The sequence below is a fragment of the Lycorma delicatula genome, chromosome 7, assembly GCF_047948215.1.
Source record: "Lycorma delicatula isolate Av1 chromosome 7, ASM4794821v1, whole genome shotgun sequence".
NCBI lineage: Eukaryota > Metazoa > Arthropoda > Insecta > Hemiptera > Fulgoridae > Lycorma > Lycorma delicatula.
The window spans coordinates 5,211,527-5,233,324 of NC_134461.1; the positions used below are offsets into that span (position 1 = coordinate 5,211,527).

A 21,798-nucleotide genomic window follows, 5' to 3' on the forward strand; every position below is an offset into this window, starting at 1 on the left:
GGAACGTACGTGGTGATTTGGAAGTTAAGCTGCTTTGTTAGGCATGCAGTTAGGCTATACTACGTACACGTGCTTTCTTTGTGTATGGGGCAACCGAGCTAAGGATAAACATTATATTACCCAAGCGTGGAAGAAACGAGACAACTTAACTCCAAATGGGAAAAATGTTATTCATAAGCCCGTAGTTGAACCCAAAAAAAAATTTTACCCCCTCACCATATCAAGCTAGAAGTAATGAAAAATTTTATAAAAGCAATGAAGAAGCATATTCCCGGATTTTTGTACATCAGGCAGAAATTTCCAAATGTAAGTGAAGCAAAAATTAAAGAAGAAATATTTGTTGATTCTTAAATAAGAGAGCTGGTCAAAGATGATGTATTTAACTCCATGTTAAATAATGTAGAAAGTGCAGTTTGGGCTTCATTTGAAGATGTTTGCAAACAAAAATCCGACAGTTACCAATCAACTTCTTACTTCATACAGAGCTATGCGATGTAATGTCTTTGAAAATACGTTTCCTCCACTCACATCTGGATTTTTTCCTGGATAACCTCGAAGAAGTGAGCGATGAACACAGTGAACATTTCCACCAACACATTTCGGTGATGGAAAGCCGCTATAAAGGGAAATGGAATACTAACATGTTGCCGATCGCTGTTGGACATTAATTCAGGATGTGCCTGAGGCTATTTATAAAAGAAAAGCGTCAGCGAAATCATTCTAACACAGCTGTGGCCATGCAAGATTATAAATCTTACAGATTTTAACTATACTTTCCCTTATTTTTTTCTGAAGCGTAATTTATTTAAAACTACGGGTGATAAAAAGATTGTATTTAGAGGTCTGTAATATATGCAAAAACCAATTCAAGAAATGATATCACAGTTAGAGAAACATTAAAAAAATATTTTTTTGTCTATCAGTGTAATTTATACCCGTTTCAAAATCCTTCCTGTACTGCAGTTTTCCTATCCGTATTTTCTATTATTATAACTACCCGGTTATTGAGTAAATTACAATCAAGTCTTCTTTTTCTGAACTTCAATCGTATTTTTATTAAATCTTAAAAAAGTTATTCCACTCTATATTTACTGCTTATTATGATCAAGTTTTTTTATGACATAAATGACAATATATTTCTTCAGCCTCCTTCCAAAATTAATTAGATTCCCATATTCATATGCTTTTTCTAGAAACTGAATTAAACTTCATTTCGTACATCATTGAATTCTATTTTTTTTTTTATTCATTACTCTAGTTAATAATTTGTAAGCGTGAAAATTTTTAAACTATAGTACATGCAACAGTTTCGCTTCTTTCTTTAATTAATCTGTGTAGATAAATTGCTAAATTTCGTTCATAAAATTATTACATAAGCAATGGCTTGTCTAATTCTCAAGAAACCACAGTTAGGGAGGTTTAATAAAAGACAAGAACTCCCTCTCTTATTAGAATGAATTATCAAAATTACATCAAAAATAATTAATTTAGGTTTTATTTAAATGAAATTAAAGCTTAATCGAGAACAGCTATAAAAAAAATTACAAAATTAATACGCTTTATATTTGTTCCTTGCAATCGTTTGCTAAAATATCTTGCAAGCAAATAAATTAGATCGTTATTTACTTTTAATCAAGAAAGAAACGGAACCACAGTAAATGTGCTTAGTTAATGTATATTTATTAGATTCTAGTCGGTGTTACCGTAAAATAATCTTTGCTGCCTTATTAAAAGCAGTTCATTTGTCCTAGTTTCATGTACAAATAAATAAGAAAAACATCAAGGTGTTGGGTTATTTGTTTAAATTTCACATGAATTTTCAAATACATTTTTTTGCGTAAAAAAAAGGAAAATTGCTAGTATTATAGAACAATACATTATAATACACATAAGTTGCCTGAGATAACGGCAATAGCGGAATTGCAGGAAATATAAACTAAAAAGAAAATTTACAAACTAAAAAGTAAGTAATGAATATGCCTAATTGTATACCTAATCGTTCTATACATAGAAGCGGTAAGAGTAAAAAATGGAAGATTTCTTTTATGGAATGTCCAGTACCACGTAGCGAATGTCGCGGCTAAAATCATTTGCGCCATACCGGATAAAAACCAAACGCTCCAGAACATTACAAAAAGATTATACATTTGTAAATACACGATAATATTATCTGACTGTAACGTAAAAAAATTACATCCCGCTCTAACACACGATCCTTTAGCGTACATAAGTCCTTTCGCAGTCGGGTCGTAACAGTTGGCGTTAAATTCTTCAACGGTACATTCTTCTCCATTCTGAAACAAAATAAACGTGCAGTAGAGAATCAATAAATATAATTTACGTAATTATACCGAATAGCTTATTTATTTATTTTAATTTTTTTAATAATCGTTAAAATGAGAACAGATTTTGGAGAGAACCAAAATTATTGCAATATATATGGCAAAAGAGTTATAGGATACCCCGTAAAAAACCCATAATAGAGTAATAAAAAGTAACTGAAAAGTACAAAAAATATTTTACTCAAGATAAACGCAGTAAATCGCTACCGTTTTGATTCACGTGATCGTCGACTTGGGAAATCCGAATGAGTTTGGTCAGATATAAAATAAACAGGTAAAAGTTGCAGTTAAATACGGCAAAATAAATTTATTATTACGGTAGGTGTATTATGAAGTCTGTAGCAAAATACGAATTGGAATCAAATTACAATGAATTCGAGCCAATCTGAATACCATATGTTGATCATTCGGGTATGAATAATTTCACGACTGAAACAAAGCGTATTTATTTGCAACAGTCCTAGTACAGAGAGGAACTCGTTACGTTTCCATTAAATCACAATTCCTCGTTTTATAACCGATCACAAGAATCAATAAATCTGACCGATCAGATTGCACCAAATTTTGGCCGACACCAGGAATACAACGTTCAAAAAACGCATGATTTGACCGATCACAATACAGAATTACCTAGACAATTCTAGGTAATTCTGTATTGTGATTCAAGAAGTAATTTATTAGTTTTAGTACACCGATATTAAAGACACATGAAAGAACGCAAGTATGGATTTATTGCTAATTATACTTGATAGCATCTTTCGTCGTAAATTTCTAATCTAAAACAGATTCAAAAACTTATTCGCAATAAAAAGAATACTGCTGCCGATTCTGGCAAATGTTTTAATTCCACTCTTTTACAGTTATTTTTTGTAATAAAATATTTAAAAGAAATAATAACAGAATGAGAGTTCTGTGCCGCTTGTGATATTTACGTGGAAACTAATGTTTTATTTCATAGCAGATTATAAATATGCATATCATCAAGAAGAAATTAAAAATGGCGTAGTATTTGGTGATATTCGCCGTTCTCGATATATAAGTTTTCCGGTAATTGATATAACTATATAAAATAAGAAAATTTCCATCTCAGACCTGAATTAATAATCGATAGGAATGCAGTCCCTTGATCGCTAAATAATCTTACGATTACAAGGTAAAAAGTACGGTACAAGAGCCATTCAAATATAAACCGTAATTTGATTGATATTATATAAATTACAAATAAAATACCTTATATTTCTACACGGTGTACTTCCAACAGAAATACATCTTTTCCGCCGGATAGGTAGCTTCCTCATTTCCTCGTCAAAAAAACAAAATGGCAGCCCCAGCAACCAATCGCGCACATAACGTTTGACTGCAACATCGTCTTTGAATTTTTCCCCTCCTAAAGCTTTTTTCGGCAAAACAAACGCGTGTAAATCACACGGTAACAAGTCTGAACCGTACGGCGGGTGTTAAATGAATTTTGGCGACTCTGAGCTCTTGAATGAGCAGTGCGTTGTCGCGAATGAGGACATCGGGATTCGGCTGCCGGCATCGTTTGTTGCGATAAGCCGTCCAGGCGTCATCCAACAACCGGCAGTAGTACGCCGCATTTAACGTCCGTCGTTCGTGCAGGAAATCAATCGGCAGCATACTTTTCGGACGGTATACTTGTCAGAACTTTTCCAGCCGACAAGCGTTTCTTAACCTCGATCGGCGCCCCGTTCACAATTTTCCTCCGCTTTATACAGAGTGATTTTTTAGTCCTGTTACCCGATTTTAAATGTAATTTAAGAAAGGGAAATTTAAGTGGAATACAAAAAAATGTATTTGTTGCTTACAAAAGAGATTTAATAAAAAGCTATTACTTACATAATTTTTAAAGAATATGCTCAAAATGCCCACCTCTTGCGGTTATACACGCACGGACTCTTTTCAGCATATTAGCAGAAACCTTTTTAAGAACTGCATTGGAAATATTCGTGATTAAGTCTGTAATATTGACTTGAAGTTCATCGATGCTTGAAGAAAATCCACGGTTTCTCGAGACGTGTGGCATGTAGCGCCGCCTTGCTAAAACCAGCAATACCGTTCTTGAGGTTCCAGAGGGACACAAATTGGCGCACAATATTCCTGTATACTTCACCGTTTACTGTGTTTGAAGAATACGGGTCCGACTATACGATGACGAGATATCGCACACCACATACCAATTTTTTCAGGATGCAAAGATTTGTCTTGAAAAGCGTTAGGATTTTCAACCGCCCAAATTCGACAGTTTTGACTGTTCGCATAACCGTCGAGATGGATTCAAGCTTCATCGCTAAAGAAGACTGTGTTTAAAAATTCGATTCCGTTATCGTTTTCGAGAGACCTAAACCGACGGCAATACTGCAATCGCTTGTTTAAATCTGGAGGCTGAAGCTCTTGGACTAATCGTACGCGATACGGATACAATTTCAAATTTTTAGCGGCTTTCTGAACACTCGAATATGACAAACCGACTTGTGTGGAAAGTTTTCGTTAACTTTTCCGTGGAGAATTGAACGATCTTGTGAATTGAACATTCTCTAAAACGTCATCTGTCAAGCGAGTCGGTCGACCGCTACGTTTTCTGTCGCAAATACTACCTGTCTCTCGAAATCGGTTTGCTAGCCTAGAAATTGACATTTTTTCTGGCGGAGAAACAACAACAAATTTAATTTGAAATGATTCTTTTACACTCGCGTACGATTTCGTAGCAAATTATTGTTCAGAAATGAAAACTCGTTGTTCTACGGTTAAAGAGATTCAGTTCGTAACACGACCGGAAACGGCACAAACGTTTAAACAGCTCAAGGAGAATCAACTCACAGTGCCGTATTTATACCGGTTGAGTAGCGCTAACAACTTCGTGTAACAAAACAAAATTTCCCTTTTTAAAAAAAAAATTACCAGACATTAACAACTGGGTAACAGGACTAAAAATTCAAAAATCACCCTGTACTTGTTCTCTGGCTTTCCGGGGTCGCGGGTCACAGTAAGCTCCAAAAGCGCCTATCTTTCTTCCTCAAAACGATTCAGAAGCCGCTGACAGATGCGTTTCCGGACATTTGCCTGTGCCACCCGCCTTGCCGACGCTTTACCGTATCCAAGAGCGTCGGACAACAGCGTTCGCTCATCTCCGATGCGATTTCAGCGACGGTTATGTGGCCAACCTTTCACACGGTCACAAACAGCGTGAATGTTGTCATCGATGACAGTGACCCGCGGAAGTTCGTGTCCGCATCACGGCCGCTTCAGAACTTTTTGGCCCGATCAATCGCTCGAGGTTTTGACAGAGTAGCGTCTCCGAACCCTGCCATTTGACACCATCGTTACCGAGAAATCCGATATAATTCGTCGACCAACAGATAACGGTATCTCATGTTACTGACATGTGAACGCGATCTACGGGCACAGCCACCCGGTTGCTCTCCTCCGCACGTATCCGATTATCGCCACGCATCATTCACTGCTCTTACTCAGTCCGCGCGGCAAAATTCCGGTTTAAATTTGAATGACTAGTACAATATTAAAATAAATCTTGTACTTAATTCAAACTTTAATCGGTCGTAAAATATTTTTTATAAAATATTTTATAATATTTTTTTTTTCGTTATGTATATTTTTTCAAGCGTTATTTAGTTTTTACTGATATAGGTAATACAACATTAAATTAAGATCGGCAAAATAATTATATTATTTATCTAATTTAATCCGTGTTAATCAAGGTTAAAAGTAGTAAAGGCTGTAGTTTTTTTTTAAGTAGAACATAACTAAACCCGTCACATTTTTTGCATCAACCAATATTTTATATGTATAATAAAAGAAATGTATATTTTTGTAAATTTTTTTTGCTTATTTATTTTTAATTTTAGAAAACTTCTCTGGATCGTAACTGTTGTTGGAATTAGTCGGATTTAATAGCATCGAGTGATTGATTCCTAATATAATCGATACCGTACGAGGGGAAGTTTTGGAATATAGTAAATACAGTATACTTTATACTAATAAATACAATACACTGAAAAAAGTTGAAGATGTGAAAAGTTTATGAAAGTGATAATTTAAAAAACTACTAATCGTTATTATTTTTTGTAACTTAATGTAGTATTTATATATATATATATATATATATATATATATATATATATATATAGATTTCTTACACACTACAGACTAAATAGATTAATATTAGGTAAAATATATGTCCGATAAATAAATTTATCGACTTAATAAAAATTTGTTAACTAAATTACTTATACTTGTGTATTATTATTTTGTTAAAATTAATTTTTTCCACCAATTTTTTGTTTTGTTATCTCTGTTAAATACTTGGAAAGGTACTTCTCCTTCCTCATTGTCGGTTTATAATTAATTCTTTTAATTTAAAATCTGTTCTGAACAGGCTGAAATCTCTGAAGAGTATTTAACGACTATAACAAAAAGGCGGTAAGTAAAGAAATTAATTTTAATTAAATAATCGTATTTTAACTGTAAAATGTAATCGGCTCAGTCGTTAATAAATTACGGCAACCCTTAAATAATTCTTCAAAGTTGAATATAAAAAAATTAAAATTAACAAATGAAACCGTTTACCTTAAACAGAATCACGTTTTTAAATAAGGCCACACTGCTTGGGTTGTACTGTTGATCGCATTTGAAACCGAACCGAACCAAAACAAACTTGTCACATGTTTGTTTTTTGTTAATTGTATTTCAGCGTCCTTTAAAATGTTACGTCACAATTGTACCGTTTGCATTTAAAAACTTTGTGTTGTCCCACGGGGGTCCGCTGGATGCGATGATCTCATATCAAAAATAATCTTTCAGGTAGAAAGTTTGATAAACTTAATTTTTATAAGTTTGACCGATTTAAAAATTTCCATACGCTTTATTAACACCATTTATACAGTATACTGTATATAAGATTGTTTACACAGGCAGTAAAATGTTGACACTCATACAACACTTTTGTTGCTACTCATAACAGGATCCGTTTAATTTTAAAAATATACATATTAGAGTGATTCAAATAGGGCAACATTTTTGTCGAAAAACGTGCACCCCCTGATTTAAAAGTACTCTCAAAAACAAAATTTTTGACGCGTTGATGAACCCTTTCCGTTCGAAAAAAGTCATCCCCCACTCTACATGAATTTTAAAGGGGATTTAACATGGGTTTTAGGTTATTTTCAAGTCGTGACGATATAGCGCTTGCATGTTTCACCACAAAACTTCAAAAATAACGTATATAAGGGTTTTTGGGGTCGGAGAACACGAATTTGAAGTAAAAAAACTTATTTTCACACATTGTAACTGTCAAAATCGCTGTCAATCAATTGACAACTAGCGTTCTTTTGAAGGAAAATCAACGTTAGACATTACAAACAACGTTAATTAGGGTTTTTGGGGTCGGAGAACACGAATTTGAAGTAAAAAACTCATTTTCGCTAGCTACGCTAGCTCTTTTTGATGAAGACATCTCAACCGAATTAAAACTGAAAACGGTTGAAAAACTAGCAATTTCGGGTGAAACTTACGAAAATTTATTATCTGCGACAGATGATGATTGTGATTATGATAACGAACCTGCTCACACGAAACGCTACGAAACTAAAAATGTTAACGAATTGTTAAACAAAGAAATCGACTCTTTTGTCAACACGGAGTCCTTGAATTTTTTTAAACGATTCGAATTTGCGGCTAGCTTTCTAGAAATTGATCCGTGTAAGTGGAGCGAAAACGAAGATTATTTGGCTGCTTTGAATTATGTTAAAAATCTAAAGGTCGTCAATGACTGCTCAGAAAGAATGGTTAAGTTGGTGAAAGAATTTAGATGTAAATTCACTATTGATGAAAGTCAATTGCTATATATACTACAAATTGTAAATGATAATCGCAAAAAAACATCCAAATGTGTATTACATTACATTATTATATTACATTACGTATGTAATGTAATATAATAATAGAAATAGAAATCATAAAATTTTAAAAATTTTGACAGTTACGATGTGTCAAAATAAGTTTCTGACTTCAAATTCGTGTTTTCCGACACCAAAAACACTTATTAACGTTGTTTGTAATGTCAAACATTGATTTTCCTTCATAAGAACGCTAGTTGTCAATTGATTGACAGCGATTTTGACACTTACAATATGTCAAAATAAGTTTTTTTACTTCAAATTCGTGTTCTCCGACCCCCAAAACCCTTATATACGTTATTTTTGAAGTTTTGTGGTGAAACATGCAAGCGCTATATCGTCACGACTTGAAAATAACCTAAAACCCATGTTAAATCCCCTTTAAAATTCAAGTGGAGTGGGGGATGACTTTTTTCGAACCGAAAGGGCGAAAAAATCAACGCGTCAAAAATTTTGTTTTTGAGAGTACTTTTAAATCAGGGGATGCACGTTTTTCGACAAAAATGTTGCCCTATTTGGACCACTCTACTCTATTACAATAATTCATAATCGCATAATTACATTATAGTCGTTTAATCTAGGTAATTTACATATTTAAAAAAAAATTATTATCATCACTGCTAGTATTATAAACCGCCAGTATATTCATAAATTTCTGCTTACCAAAGAGATATATTATTTTTGTGTTTACGTCTAAAATAATATTATTTAATATCGCATTTGAAACAAATTACAGACAAGCGCCGTTAATGCCAACACTTAGGAAAAAATGAGACTGTAGCGCTGAAAAGATTTAGAAGTATATTTCTAGATATTTATGAAGAAATTTATAAATAATTCATTTTAAACATTTTTACTCTATTTTTTTTCACCTTATTCATTCGATAAGAAAAAAACTAATGCAATAGATTTTTAAATATATCTTAGACGTATAAAGTAAATTAATTTTATTAGCTTTTTTTTATTAAAAAAGAAAAAAAAAGGTAAATGTACTTACCTTATAACCATTTGTACAGACGCAATGCGAATTATTATTTACACCGTACACTTTGAATACATTATGTCCAATCGACGCTAAATTTACAGCCACAACAATAAAATAAAATACAACTGCCATTTGAAACACCCAAGGAAAGACTGGGAAAAACAATGCAGATAATACACTGCTGACAGCTCTGCAACAAAAAAAAAAACAAAAAAAACATAATCGTCGTCGTAAACTGTAATCGATTATGATATTATTTCATTATACACTATTAAGCATTTTACTGCATACCGTTTAATACTTAAATACTAACGTGATCGGAGAGGAATCGGTCAGTGCCCCGTACCTTTGTTTGGGAAAATCTGTCTAATCCTGGCTAGAACTTTTATAACAGGAGGCGGTTACACTGTACGACTCAAACCGGCATTTGAATCAGAAATTTTATTTCGTTGTAATCAGAGGATTTCTTTATATTTATTTTTTTCATCTGCTTTTAAGATCTTCGATATAAAAAAAAATTGTTACAAAGGACAATAGGAAAGTTTTGCAATACAACAGAACAAATCATTACAGGCGGTTACAAGTTGGCTCATAATTAGACAGGTTCCAACCTCCACTGTAACCGCTCTAGTCACCGACTCAATGTCATTTGCTTTTTAGCTGTGTTAGTAAAAAGATGTCGTGATGAAAACTGAATATCAGGCGATTTTGAGTTCGGGTGAAGTGTTGATCGGTGTTTACAGGAAATGATTTATGCGTTTTAAAAGGATCGCCTCTTCGTTTAACAATATTTAGATGGTACTGAGAGTTTGTAGGAGGAAATTTCAAACTCGAGGAGACGCAAAGGTCAGGTCGACCGTCTTTACCCGTGACTGAGGGTAATACTGCAGTATGAAAAACGCTTGAGACAGGCAAGTGTGTGACCTATCACCAAATAGAGGTGTCCTGAACATATGCACCAGCAGTTTGTGCTATTCTGCAAGATCACTTTCAAGTTAGAAAGCTTTCTACCCATTGGGTGCCGCATAGCTTGATGGATGATCGATCAGATGGCATTTTTTTTTTGAAAACAAGAAATGTCCCTGAGCGAACGGTATTGTAACAGGTGATGAAACCCGTTTGTACTATTACGATCAAGGCTTAGGTCAAAGTACGGGTGTTCAAAATGAGGAGACTCACGTGTTTGAAAAAAAAAAAAAAAGAACAGTGAAGAGGAGAACGGTGACCGTATTTTTAGTGCGAGAGGATTTTAGAGCGACTTGTCGAAAAGAAAACAGTTATTGCCCCAACGCACCGAGAGTGTTTACCAAAATAAAACTGTAAAGAGCACCCTTCCTACAGACTTTGCACTATTCCCCCGAGTGAAGATTAGATTGAAAGAGAAGTATTCTGTGAGACGATGACTTTCTAAAGGCCTGGGACGATGAAGTGTGCCCTGATCTCTAATGAAGCACGGCAGGGTTTCTTTGAAGAATGGATGGAGAAGTGTATAATGAGTGGTGGAAACTATTTTGAAAAATTATAAAAAATATAATCGTATTACAACACTTTCCTGGTACTCTTTGTACTAGCTTGAAGACCGGTTTTACCTTATCGTATAAAATTGTAATATAAAAAACCAAGACAGAACTGGGAAGATGTACGGTCAAATCCTGTAGTTTGCAGTTCAGCTAATTGTGGATTTATTTAAGTTTATGTGTTAGCGTAAACTGACAGATAAAGAAATATTACTGACAATTAAAAATTTATTTTTATTCATATTGTTTATAATAGACAACAAGGAAGAATTTTCAACCGCACAGAAATCATAGAAACATTGATCCTTATGTATAATAATAAATAAAACAGTTAATACTAAGTGAGCAACTTAAAACCGAATCAAGATAGCTTCAACTGCAGTTATTTGACGTCCCTTTAATGCTGCTACTGTCTCTGATACTACTACTGCACAATTGAGCGTGTATGTTTCTATTCTTGACTATTATTGTCGGTTTTAAGCACTTAATTTTTGAGTACAGTACAGTTTCTTCTTTGCATTTGTGTTTATTAAAAATACTTTATTCGATCAAGGAAAGGATCGCTGTAGTGGAATTTTTTGTCCGTGTTCTTGATCCTTTCAAAAAAAGTGTCAAACATTCAAAGAAAAGTTTCCTAATGCCGCTATTCCACCAAAGAACAGCACAAAAGATTCGGTTAAAACATAGACTACAACGGGATCATTTTCAAATGCAAAAATGAAATAGGCAACATTCCATTAGGACTACAGCGGTTGCTAACATTCAAAAAAAATTTTTCCGTAAGTTATCACAACAGAGTGTTGTAAAATACACATCTTGGCATAATATTCTTCACGATTTAAAATTCAAACTGTATAATATACAATGAATCAAAAACAACTTAAGAGAACAAACAAATCAAAACATTCATTTTGCAAAAGGGTTCTCAAAAACAATGTTGATGTATACATAGACTCGATGCTATATTTCATGTTAGATGAGGCACGGTTTAATTTATCTGGGCGTTGATTCACGCAACACCAGGTATCGGATGAACGAAAATCCACACAAGGTTTGAAAACTCATTTCACGATGAGAAAATTGGTGTACGCTGTGCTGTTTCAGGTAATTGTATAGTGGAGCCGATATTTTTTGACTGGATTGTTCATACAGAAGTGTACCGTAAAATTTTCTTATAATTCTACATTCTGATAACAGATTGTGAAAAAGAGCCTTATTCCAACAAGATGGAGCAACATGTCACACATCAAATGATTCACTAACACACATTTATATGACTTTTGCAGTAGAATGAACTGCCAGGAAAGGGTGGTGGCCTCCACATTCCCCAGATTTTTCTAGCTGCAACTTTTTCCTTGAGGAGTATTTAAAGTATATTTTACACAGGTGCTCACTTCAAACATCTTTTGTAAAAATATGGTAATTATGTAAACTTTTGCTAACATAAGTACAGAATTTAATTTAATTTACTTTTTCATTTCATTCATGAAATGTTACAGCAGCCAACACTTAACAGTAAGCTTCATCAGCGCACAGTTACTGCTAGTAACTTAGTAGTGAATTAATATATAATATGACATTTCGTAAAAAGTTTTTATCGCGGTTTACGGTTCAAACTTTTTAAAATAGTTCATTTACATGCGAATAGTTACGGATGAACTTAACTCTGTTGTGAAAGGTAAAAAAACTTTGAAGACGGGCATGTGAAGTTGTAAACAACACGTATGATTTCACGAATAAATTTATCTTTAGCTGTAGAAGAATTAAAAAACGACAAGCGTTTAATTTCTATACAGAAGTGTAAAGAGAGAACTACAGCTGCCTGTGGCATTTCCAGGATTCAGGTTCAAAGAAAAAATAGAACTTCTTTGATCCGGGAGGGCGGGGCAGAATGTTTGTTTATCACCTTGAAAAAGAAAAAAAAATGTTCTAAACCAGTTACCGGAATAGATGACTTTGATCTTTATCAAAGATGGTGTTGTTAGGTGAACTGTGAATGAATTTCACTCGAATATAGGGGAGCTGCTCAGTAAACAAATTCTATAAAGAATTGAAAATTAAAACCCATTTTAACGGCAGTGAAAGCTAGTTTAAGAAGAATCCTGAAAAAATTAGGTTTTAAGCGGTGCAAAACCGAAATCGAAAAGAAAATTTTAGTTGAAAAAAATTATATTAGGCAGAAAATTATTTCATATTTGCAGGCAAACAGTGATTTAAAAAATGTAACCGGATGATGTAACTCAGATGAATTCTACGCTTTATCATCTCCTTCAATGGCAAAATAAATGGGCTGACAACAGCGATGCAGAACTTCATTTACCGATAAATAAAGGTGAACGCTTAATTAAAATTCACGGTGGAGGTAAAGTCGGCTTTATTCTAAATGCAATGTTAACTTGGACAGCCAAATCAAAAATCGGCGATTACCATGATAGCATGAATACTAAAAATTATTTGAAGCGAGCTGAAGAAAACTTAGTTCCTAACCTTCCTCCTGAGTCGATAGTAGTTATTCACAATGCTTTGTCACAACACCCTTTCTGAAAAACTACCAGTGTCATCAAGCAAGAAACAAGGCACGACTTGGCTGCAGAAATGTCATATTCTGATTTTATCTCAAACGCTAAAACCGCATTCGTATGAACTAATTAAGTCGAACAAAAGTAACAGAAAACGATACCGATTTGATGAATTGTTAGAAAGAAGTGGGCATCAAGTTCTGCGACTTCTACCTTAACATCCTGATTTAAATCCAACCAATACGGTATGGTCAGAGGTAAAACAACATGTTGTGAGTCACAAAACAACATTTAAGATGTCAGAAATGCAGAAATTGTGTGAAAATAAAATGAATTTGAGAGCAACCAACACTGGAAACCTCACTGTGAAACGGTTAAAAAATCAAAGGTAAATATCAGAGCTGAGAATCTTTACGAGATACTCTGACAGGATTTTCATCATCTCTTTATACAGTAACAGTGATAATAGTGACAATTACACTGAAAATGATGATGACAGAAACGAGAGCCTTCTAGCTGAGGAATTAAACGAATAATTCATGTTCCTGTAAGTAATTAAAGTTACAGTAAACTATGTATCGCAATATTTACCGTGTAATTAGAAATAGATAATATTTTGTCATTCGTTATTACATTTTACAATGTACAATTCAGAATTATCCAACAGCATTTCATTTCGAAATTGTTGTATTCATTTGTTAAAAATAGACAAATATTTTGTAAGGGGATTACTAAGAGCGAAGAACATGCTTTTACGTAGTGTAATAATCGTCATCATTCCACGCTTGCTGTTACTTGGCGGTGACTGTACGTGTCACAACTGTGTTTAGTCTGTAGCGGCTTGGTTTTAAGTTGCTCATCCGATGCAATTAATCGTACATAAATGTTACCTTAAACAGATCCGGTTCCTGTTGGTTGTGTATATTAAAAACACTACTTCAAATCTACAAGCAAGATAAAACCATTAAAATGATCATAACTAGACTGAGAATCCTGCATTGTAATTATCTAGAGATACAGACAGTCGTATAAAGAATACAAAAAACTTAATTAAACATCTACAGCTAAAACCAGTTGAGAGTAGTATTTTATAAATAAAACGTTACTTCATGCAAACTGGATGTGGGTATACTTACCCGCAGATCTGAATTTTTAATATATATTATTATTTTATTGAAATTAATCTTTTTAAGATTCATATCATTCCTCTGTACTGTTACATTAAATTTGAATTCTATTAAAATAAACTACCTAGTAAAGAATATTGAGATAAGACGTATCTTGCATTATTAAAGTAATATATTTATATATACATAAGCTCTACACATCACAATAGAATTGACTCAAAATTGCCTAATAAAAAAAGGACATACGCATCAAAATATAAAGTGCAACTTATTTTAGATATAGTGTAATAAAAAGCAAGATATTAATCCGCAAGAGAGATGCAAAATTTATAAAAACAATAAATTTGACAAAATCAACATACCACGTACACAAATACTACTCTATTGACTTCTACGGTAGAGCAGAATCATCCTAGCCTTTTATCCCTTAAGACACTGACGTTCGAATCAGAATCAGGCTTGACAATTTTCATATACGACAAAGTTTTCAGAAAATATTTTATACAGAAGCTGCAAGCTTACGGAACAAATTACTCATCTTAACTAGATAATAAATTAATAAATAAAATTCTCATTTGTCAACGTAATAAAGGGGATTTCCTGATATATTTAAGATGACATCGTTAAAAATAGTGCCATAAAATAACTACAATAAAGAGGAGCTGCACGCTAAGTTCCATAAACTGTACGATGAAAGATTTTGTGCTTTGAAAGAACAAACACCATGCGATTTGAAATTGTCACTATCCATCCTGATCCCATAGGGGAAGATATCCACCTTGTCGTTCTTCTTTTTAACCGATAAAAATTTACAAATTGAGCTGTAACAAAATATTAATCTCATACCCTCAAAAAATGTTAGCAAAATCACAATTTTTACCTACCGTTCCAAAGCGTCCAAAATTACCAATAAATCAACCCACGTGCATACCAAACGACCGGGCACAAATGCCGAACGCGTCTACTTTGGCGGAAAAGCACCCAAAAGGGTCCCTAGCCACCCGGCCTACTGTTCTACACTAAACACCCTCAGAAATCCTTTTAAACGCCAAAAACCTTAAACATTTTTCAACAATGCGCCACTCGTGTCCAACTTTCCAGTTCCAGTTAGCCGGCAGATCCAGACTCTAGCCGATACCTTTAAGTTCTCTGACCACCTCTGTACGCCTAAACTCAGATTTTGAGCAGACGTACGGCACACGATTTGCATCATCCGATAATAAGCTTCGAGGACACTGACTCGAGTCGGTCAAACCGAATCGAGCCAGACCGTCCCGAAATGCGGCATGCCTTGAAAGCAACTGAGTCGCATCCCGGTTCGGGCAGATCTATTAGGCGACTCCCAACCCCGCTACGTCAGGAAAGAGACCTGCGTATACCGCCCACCTGCCGTCTCATCCCACCTGCCCTGTCAAATACCAAAACCTTCCTCCTCTATTTCCCGAACGCGCTGAGCAGTCAGTTCACCCGATTTCTTCGCGGCGTAACGTAAGTAATGTACCACGCAACGACGTCAATCGGTTTAAAATCCGCGCTAACTAGAACTGCCTCGCGTGAAGTAATCCTATAGCCTCCCGTCACAGTATCTAACAGGAAACGCTGAGCCCTAGACAGAATATCGCGATAGCTTTTATAACTCATTCTGCTTACTCAAACAGGTGCTGCGTAAATCGTAATCGCCTCGCGTACATCTTTTTCCAAAATTTTCGTTGTTTTAAAATTTATACCGCAATCGGGATGGACCATCACGAATGCCGAAGAAGGCATCACACGCCTTCTTAGCGACACTCTGAAATTCTCATCAAGGAGTACACCCAAATACCGTTCCAAAGACCATAACGAATAGGATGGCCGGTCACCGAAACACAGGCTCGTGACGTAGCGCCCAAACGGCCCTTCAGCATCATCACGGTGGTTTTCTCAGGGGTAAATACCGTGTGGAGCGATCGTCGATCGCTCCACACCTTCCTTTTTTTCTAATACTCTACATGCTGAGTTGCCCGAAATTCGACCTCGTTCCGCGAGTCTCGCCAGCAAAAGCCCGTAACAGGTATATTTTTGGATAAGACAGATATACATTCATAAAAAAAAAACCAGACGTTCACATTTGAGATACTCTTACCACAGATCGCCCGGTAGAAACCGGATAATCATAAAATCAGAACGAGCAAAATTTTGCCCGTAGCACATAAAAGCCATCGAGACACTAAATTTGACAAAAATTAGATATTAAACAAAGAAATATCATACAAATACGATACGCTCGTACTACTTTATCGCATGCTGTGTTGTACCTGTAATTGCGACGATGAAGCAGCCAAAAATATCAAAGCCTTGACATTTAAACGTGGAAGTACATTTTCCATACGATTTCAGAGTGAACCGTTAAAAATATTTCAAATAGTTTTTTAAATATTAATCTAGATTAACAAAAAAAAAAAATAATCCTCGGTGAAAAAAACATAATAACCAGTAAAAGTTTCAGTTATAACACACACTCGCACAAACAGCGAGCATCGGCATGCATACACACATTCACTGAAATAGCATCGGACAACGAATTCGATGATGATTTTAATCGTAAAAAAAAAGAACTAACTTGCTTCCTTCTTTAATAAGAGTAATAGCGATGCTGATACGTTGCCTTAGGAAGATAAGAACAAGGACTGCGATGATGAAAAGCACAGCAGAAAATATCGACAATACGGCCCATGTGGATTTCTTTGAAAAAAAGTCTTTTATCATAGTTCTTAATGTTCTTTTTCCAGGAAACGGCTGATCTGTTTTTTCATGCGCACTGTAATATTGATATTTGATGAAACAAATATACACAGCTGAAAAAAAAGGTAAGTATACGTTAATGTTGTTCATATCGCACTAAGTTTTCACACTCTTATAAGTAGTTATAACTAAATAATCGCTTTACTTAGGAAAATTATTAAGTTTATTGTCGATTTCTCATGAAACGTCTTTCATCAGGCTTCTGATTTTTTAGCAATCTGAAACCGAGTTTCCACAGGACAGGAAAGCATTAGTCAGACAAAAGAAATTCTGCGAGTACTGTGAGAGTATATATATATATATATATATGTACATGTATCGTACATTATTGCAGTAGATTACATAAACACGTTATACAGTTGTATATAATTATTGCTGATTAAAGTTAATGAAAAAATTCACATAAATATGGGTTCGCAAAAAGTTCATTTTCAAAAATATAGTTAGCAAAGATTTCACAACGATTTCTGTTTCAACGATAAAAAAAGGTTTTTTTTATTGTACAATTCGGCAAAGTTATCGTTATTTATTTGTATTACGTTAAAATAATCTTTAATCTAAAAAACTGTGAGTCACGAAGATCTAGAACAGCGCCGTATAATAATAATCCCTTATTTTCTTCCGATACAACCGAATTAAAAAAATACGAATACAAATTACAAATACGACCTAAACGTTACAATCGTATCAAGAAGATTAAATTTACTGTGAGCCAAGGGAAGCGACTCCAAAAGAAAATATTGTGCCACCGCAAGGAACTAGGCGAAAATAAATAAAATAGAACATTTTTTTTTGTCGTCAGTCATTTGACTGGTTTGATGCAGCTCCCCAAGATTCCCTATCTAGCGCTAGTCGTTTCATTTCAGTATACCCTCTACATCCTACATCCCTAACAATTTGTATTACATATTCCAAACATGGCCTGCCTTCCCCATCTTTCCCTTCTACCTGTCCTTCCAATATTAAAGCGACTATTCCAGGATGGCTTAATATGTGGCCTATAAGTCTGTCTCTTCTTTTAACTATATTTTTCCAAACGCTTCTTTCTTCATCTATTTACCGCAATACCTCTTCATTTGTCACTTTATCCACCCGTCTGATATTTAACATTCTGCTATAGCACCGCATTTCAAAAGCTTCTAATCTTTTCTTCTCATATATTCCGATCGTCCAAGTTTCACTTCCATATAAAGCGACACTCCAAACATATACTTTCAAAAATTTTTTCCTGACGTTTAAATTAATTTTTGATGTAAACAAATTACATTTCTTACTGAAGGCTCGTTTCGCTTGTGCTATTCGGCATTTTATATCGCTCCTGCTTCGTCCATCTTTAGTAATTCTACTTCCCAAATAACAAAATTCTTCTACCTCCGTAATCTTTTCTCCTCCTATTTTCACATTCAGCGGTCCTTCTTTGTTATTTCTACTACATTTCATTACTTTTGTTTTGTTCTTGTTTATTTTCACGCGATAGTTCTTGCGTAGGACTTCATCCATGCCGTTCATTGTTTCAATATAAGAATAAATTACTATTGTGATAAAATCTATTATTAAAAAAAATTTTACGCTTTTGAATTTTTTAACTTATATCTCGTAAATTTCCCGTCTTACGTTACTACAAATTCAATCCCGATTTTTTTTAAAAAAACTTATAAAAGATAATATTTTAAACTCTGAATTACAGGTCTCACAGTATGTTTCTTTGATAGATTATTTCTCTGACCCGATGCTTGATGTAATACAAAACACAACTTTTAAATTTTCCATTCTTCTTTTCGACGATGTCTGTTACATTTCATTGTTTTGTCTTATAATATTTGAGTTTAGTAAGCGTAAGGTGTTTTAAATTTATCTTTGAAACCGTTTACTTTTATCTCGATTGGAAATTGACTGCGATATGAATAAGTTCTATTTACTATTTTTTTTTTTTCAGTTGAACAATTTGAATTTCAACAATAAATTCGTAAATTTTGTGAAAAAAAATATTTACATAAATAATCTCTTTCAAAATAATATTGTAAAAAAACTATTTACGTTAATATATATTCGAATAAAAATTAAACTTCAATAGTAAGAATTTAAAAAAAAGGTTACTCTGAAATTATACCTGTAATGGGTTAAAAGATTAAACTATATCTCTCAAAATTAAACGAATAACAAATAATGGACCTCAGGCTCAACAGATTTAGGTAGATATGATAAATATAATAAAATAATAATTTTGTTTCAAAAGTAAAATTGTAGGAAGGAATTTTTTTTAACAGAATCTAATATTTAATTTTTACAAGTTGATTAGCGTGATATGTAATATCACGTTAAAAAAATATTAATAATTACGAATAAATTTTACCAAAACCGAGCAGAATAGTTATGGCGAGCAATGATATCCAGATCATAAGGCCAGCAAGCCAACGCAACATCGTTATGTATAAAAGACTAACGATAACAGCGATCACCAGTCCGATCACTATATACTGCCAGGTATTCATCAAATCTTCTACAACTCTTTCAAACACCTAACAACACAACAAGAAATATTAAAAGATATAAAAAAAATATTACACAAAAGATTTTTTTACATATGTATTATAGTTTCTACCCTGCGGATCGGAATCCTAGCTGCGGGTGATCGCGCATATCCTTGGATCGCAGAGAGGGGGACTATCAGCTAGATTTAAGGAACAGACCAGATACAGGTGATTCCAAATTGCACGTAATCTCTCGGGAGATGAGTCTATAGCCAAAAATAAGAAAAAAAGGTTTATATACAAACATAAGTCGGAAAACAGTTCGTTAGCGAGATTCGGCTCGCGAAACTCGCTAACGAACCGAGCAGAAAGCAGGGCAACGAACTCGCTACCCTGCTTTCTGCTCCCTCTGTGAAATTAAACAGTGTTACAATTCTTGGAGTATAAAATCGAGGGGCAAATTTGTCGCTTTGTTATGGTTTTTTATCTAAGAAATTGAATAAAAGCGATCCCAGACATCTATCTCACTTAGGCCTAAAGAATATGAGATAAAACACGAAAGGTTTTGTCGGGAAAAAAACACTTTTTTTAGGATCGCGATAAAATAAATTTGTTAATTTACGGATAAACAATTAAAAATTTCGAGTTAATTTTGTAGAAAATTTAATTCTGAAAAAAATGATGTAAATAACGTCTATTAAAATTAAACATTTAATTTTAATAAAAAACAAACCGGATCGGAAAAGCGATACGATTTTAAACAGAAAAGTTTCCATCGATGTTTGAACAGCATGATGTAAATGAAAATAGAGAACTTATCGATAACAGAAAAAATTAATAAAAAATAATAAATATCGCATACTTTCGGGACGTTTTTTCTAAAAATTATTAAATATCAATACGGTTAGTCGATAAAGTTGCAAACATTCTTCAAAACAGTAGCTCAATGCGATCGCCGTTCTGTTCAACGCACGCACAGCAGCGGATCCATTTTTATTTGCTTTAGCTTAATTAACAACAGGTCCATCAACTCTCCACACGAAAACAAAGTTTTTGGTAACGCCCACTGCGAATGACTGACCAATAACAGCACAAAGACCGCCCAAATGAATGACGATCGAACATATTAACGAAAAATAAATACTATAATGAATTAACCAATTTTTTTTAAAATGTAAATTCTAGATACTAATTGTACATACTAATTGTTCTAATTGATACTAATTGTTCTAATTGTACATCAGGTGCTACTACCAACTTATGGAAAAATACAAAATTTGTAATACATTTTAGAAGGATGCCTTTCAAATTTATTTTTATAAATTTTAGCAGTCGTATGTACATTTTTCTGTTTAAAATCACTGTAGGTAGCGGTGCAATTTGGAATCGCTGTATATAATCAGTGGGATATTTAAGGGAGGGTAGGACGTATAAAAAATGTTACAAACCTTATAAAAATACGATTCTGCAACTTTTTTAAAAATAAGTTGGCACACCCCTCGTACTGAAGCTTAAATGTCTTTGAGAAGCACATATGGCAAGTGCTATTATGATGAGCGAGTACGTGCATGAAGAGGCTAGAAACTATTTCTGAAAGGGACCGCACCTCTTTCAGTATATAAAATATACGAGTATATACAATGTTGATACAACGGCAAAGTTAAGGCTTACTTTCTTTAGGCGTCGGGCATTTGAAAAAAATTAGAACCGTATAGTCTGAACTTTATTTTACTTCATTCGTTTTCTTTTTTAATTAAATTCTTACGGTGAAAATTTACCTTCGACAAAAATATTCTGCAGGTAAAATATTTTCCAAGCTGGATTTGCAGGCAGAGCTCTATTTTTACCAATAGGTTACCTGAACCTATTGTTTCATTTCCATGGAAGCCTTGGTGACCAAAAGTATGTCAACTAAATTCAAAACCGTGTTAAAACACAGCATTAAGACAATCAACTTTATTAAGGCAAGATCTCTGAATAGCAGAATATTTTATTACTTCGCAGTGACAAAGGTGGCGAGCACAAACAGCTTCTTCATTCTGAAGTTTGCTGAATTTCACAGGGGGAAGGTACTCGCAAGGTTCTTTTAATTAAGACAGTAAGTTCTATTATTTGTAAATGAA

General features: G+C 33.9%; 1 protein-coding gene across 2 annotated transcripts in view; it reads right to left on the minus strand.

Annotated features, from left to right (window-relative positions):
- Ctl2 (Choline transporter-like 2) overlaps nt 1–21,798 on the minus strand; it is a 306,466-nt gene that overhangs the window by 15,466 nt on the left and 269,202 nt on the right. For both annotated transcript variants that reach the window (XM_075370072.1, XM_075370073.1), the window contains exons 7-10: nt 19,558–19,723; nt 17,023–17,257; nt 9,273–9,450; nt 1,993–2,294 (exon numbers count right to left, since the gene is read on the minus strand). In XM_075370072.1, coding sequence (XP_075226187.1) covers nt 1,993–2,294; nt 9,273–9,450; nt 17,023–17,257; nt 19,558–19,723 — 881 coding nt within the window. The remainder of the gene's footprint in view (nt 1–1,992; nt 2,295–9,272; nt 9,451–17,022; nt 17,258–19,557; nt 19,724–21,798) is intronic.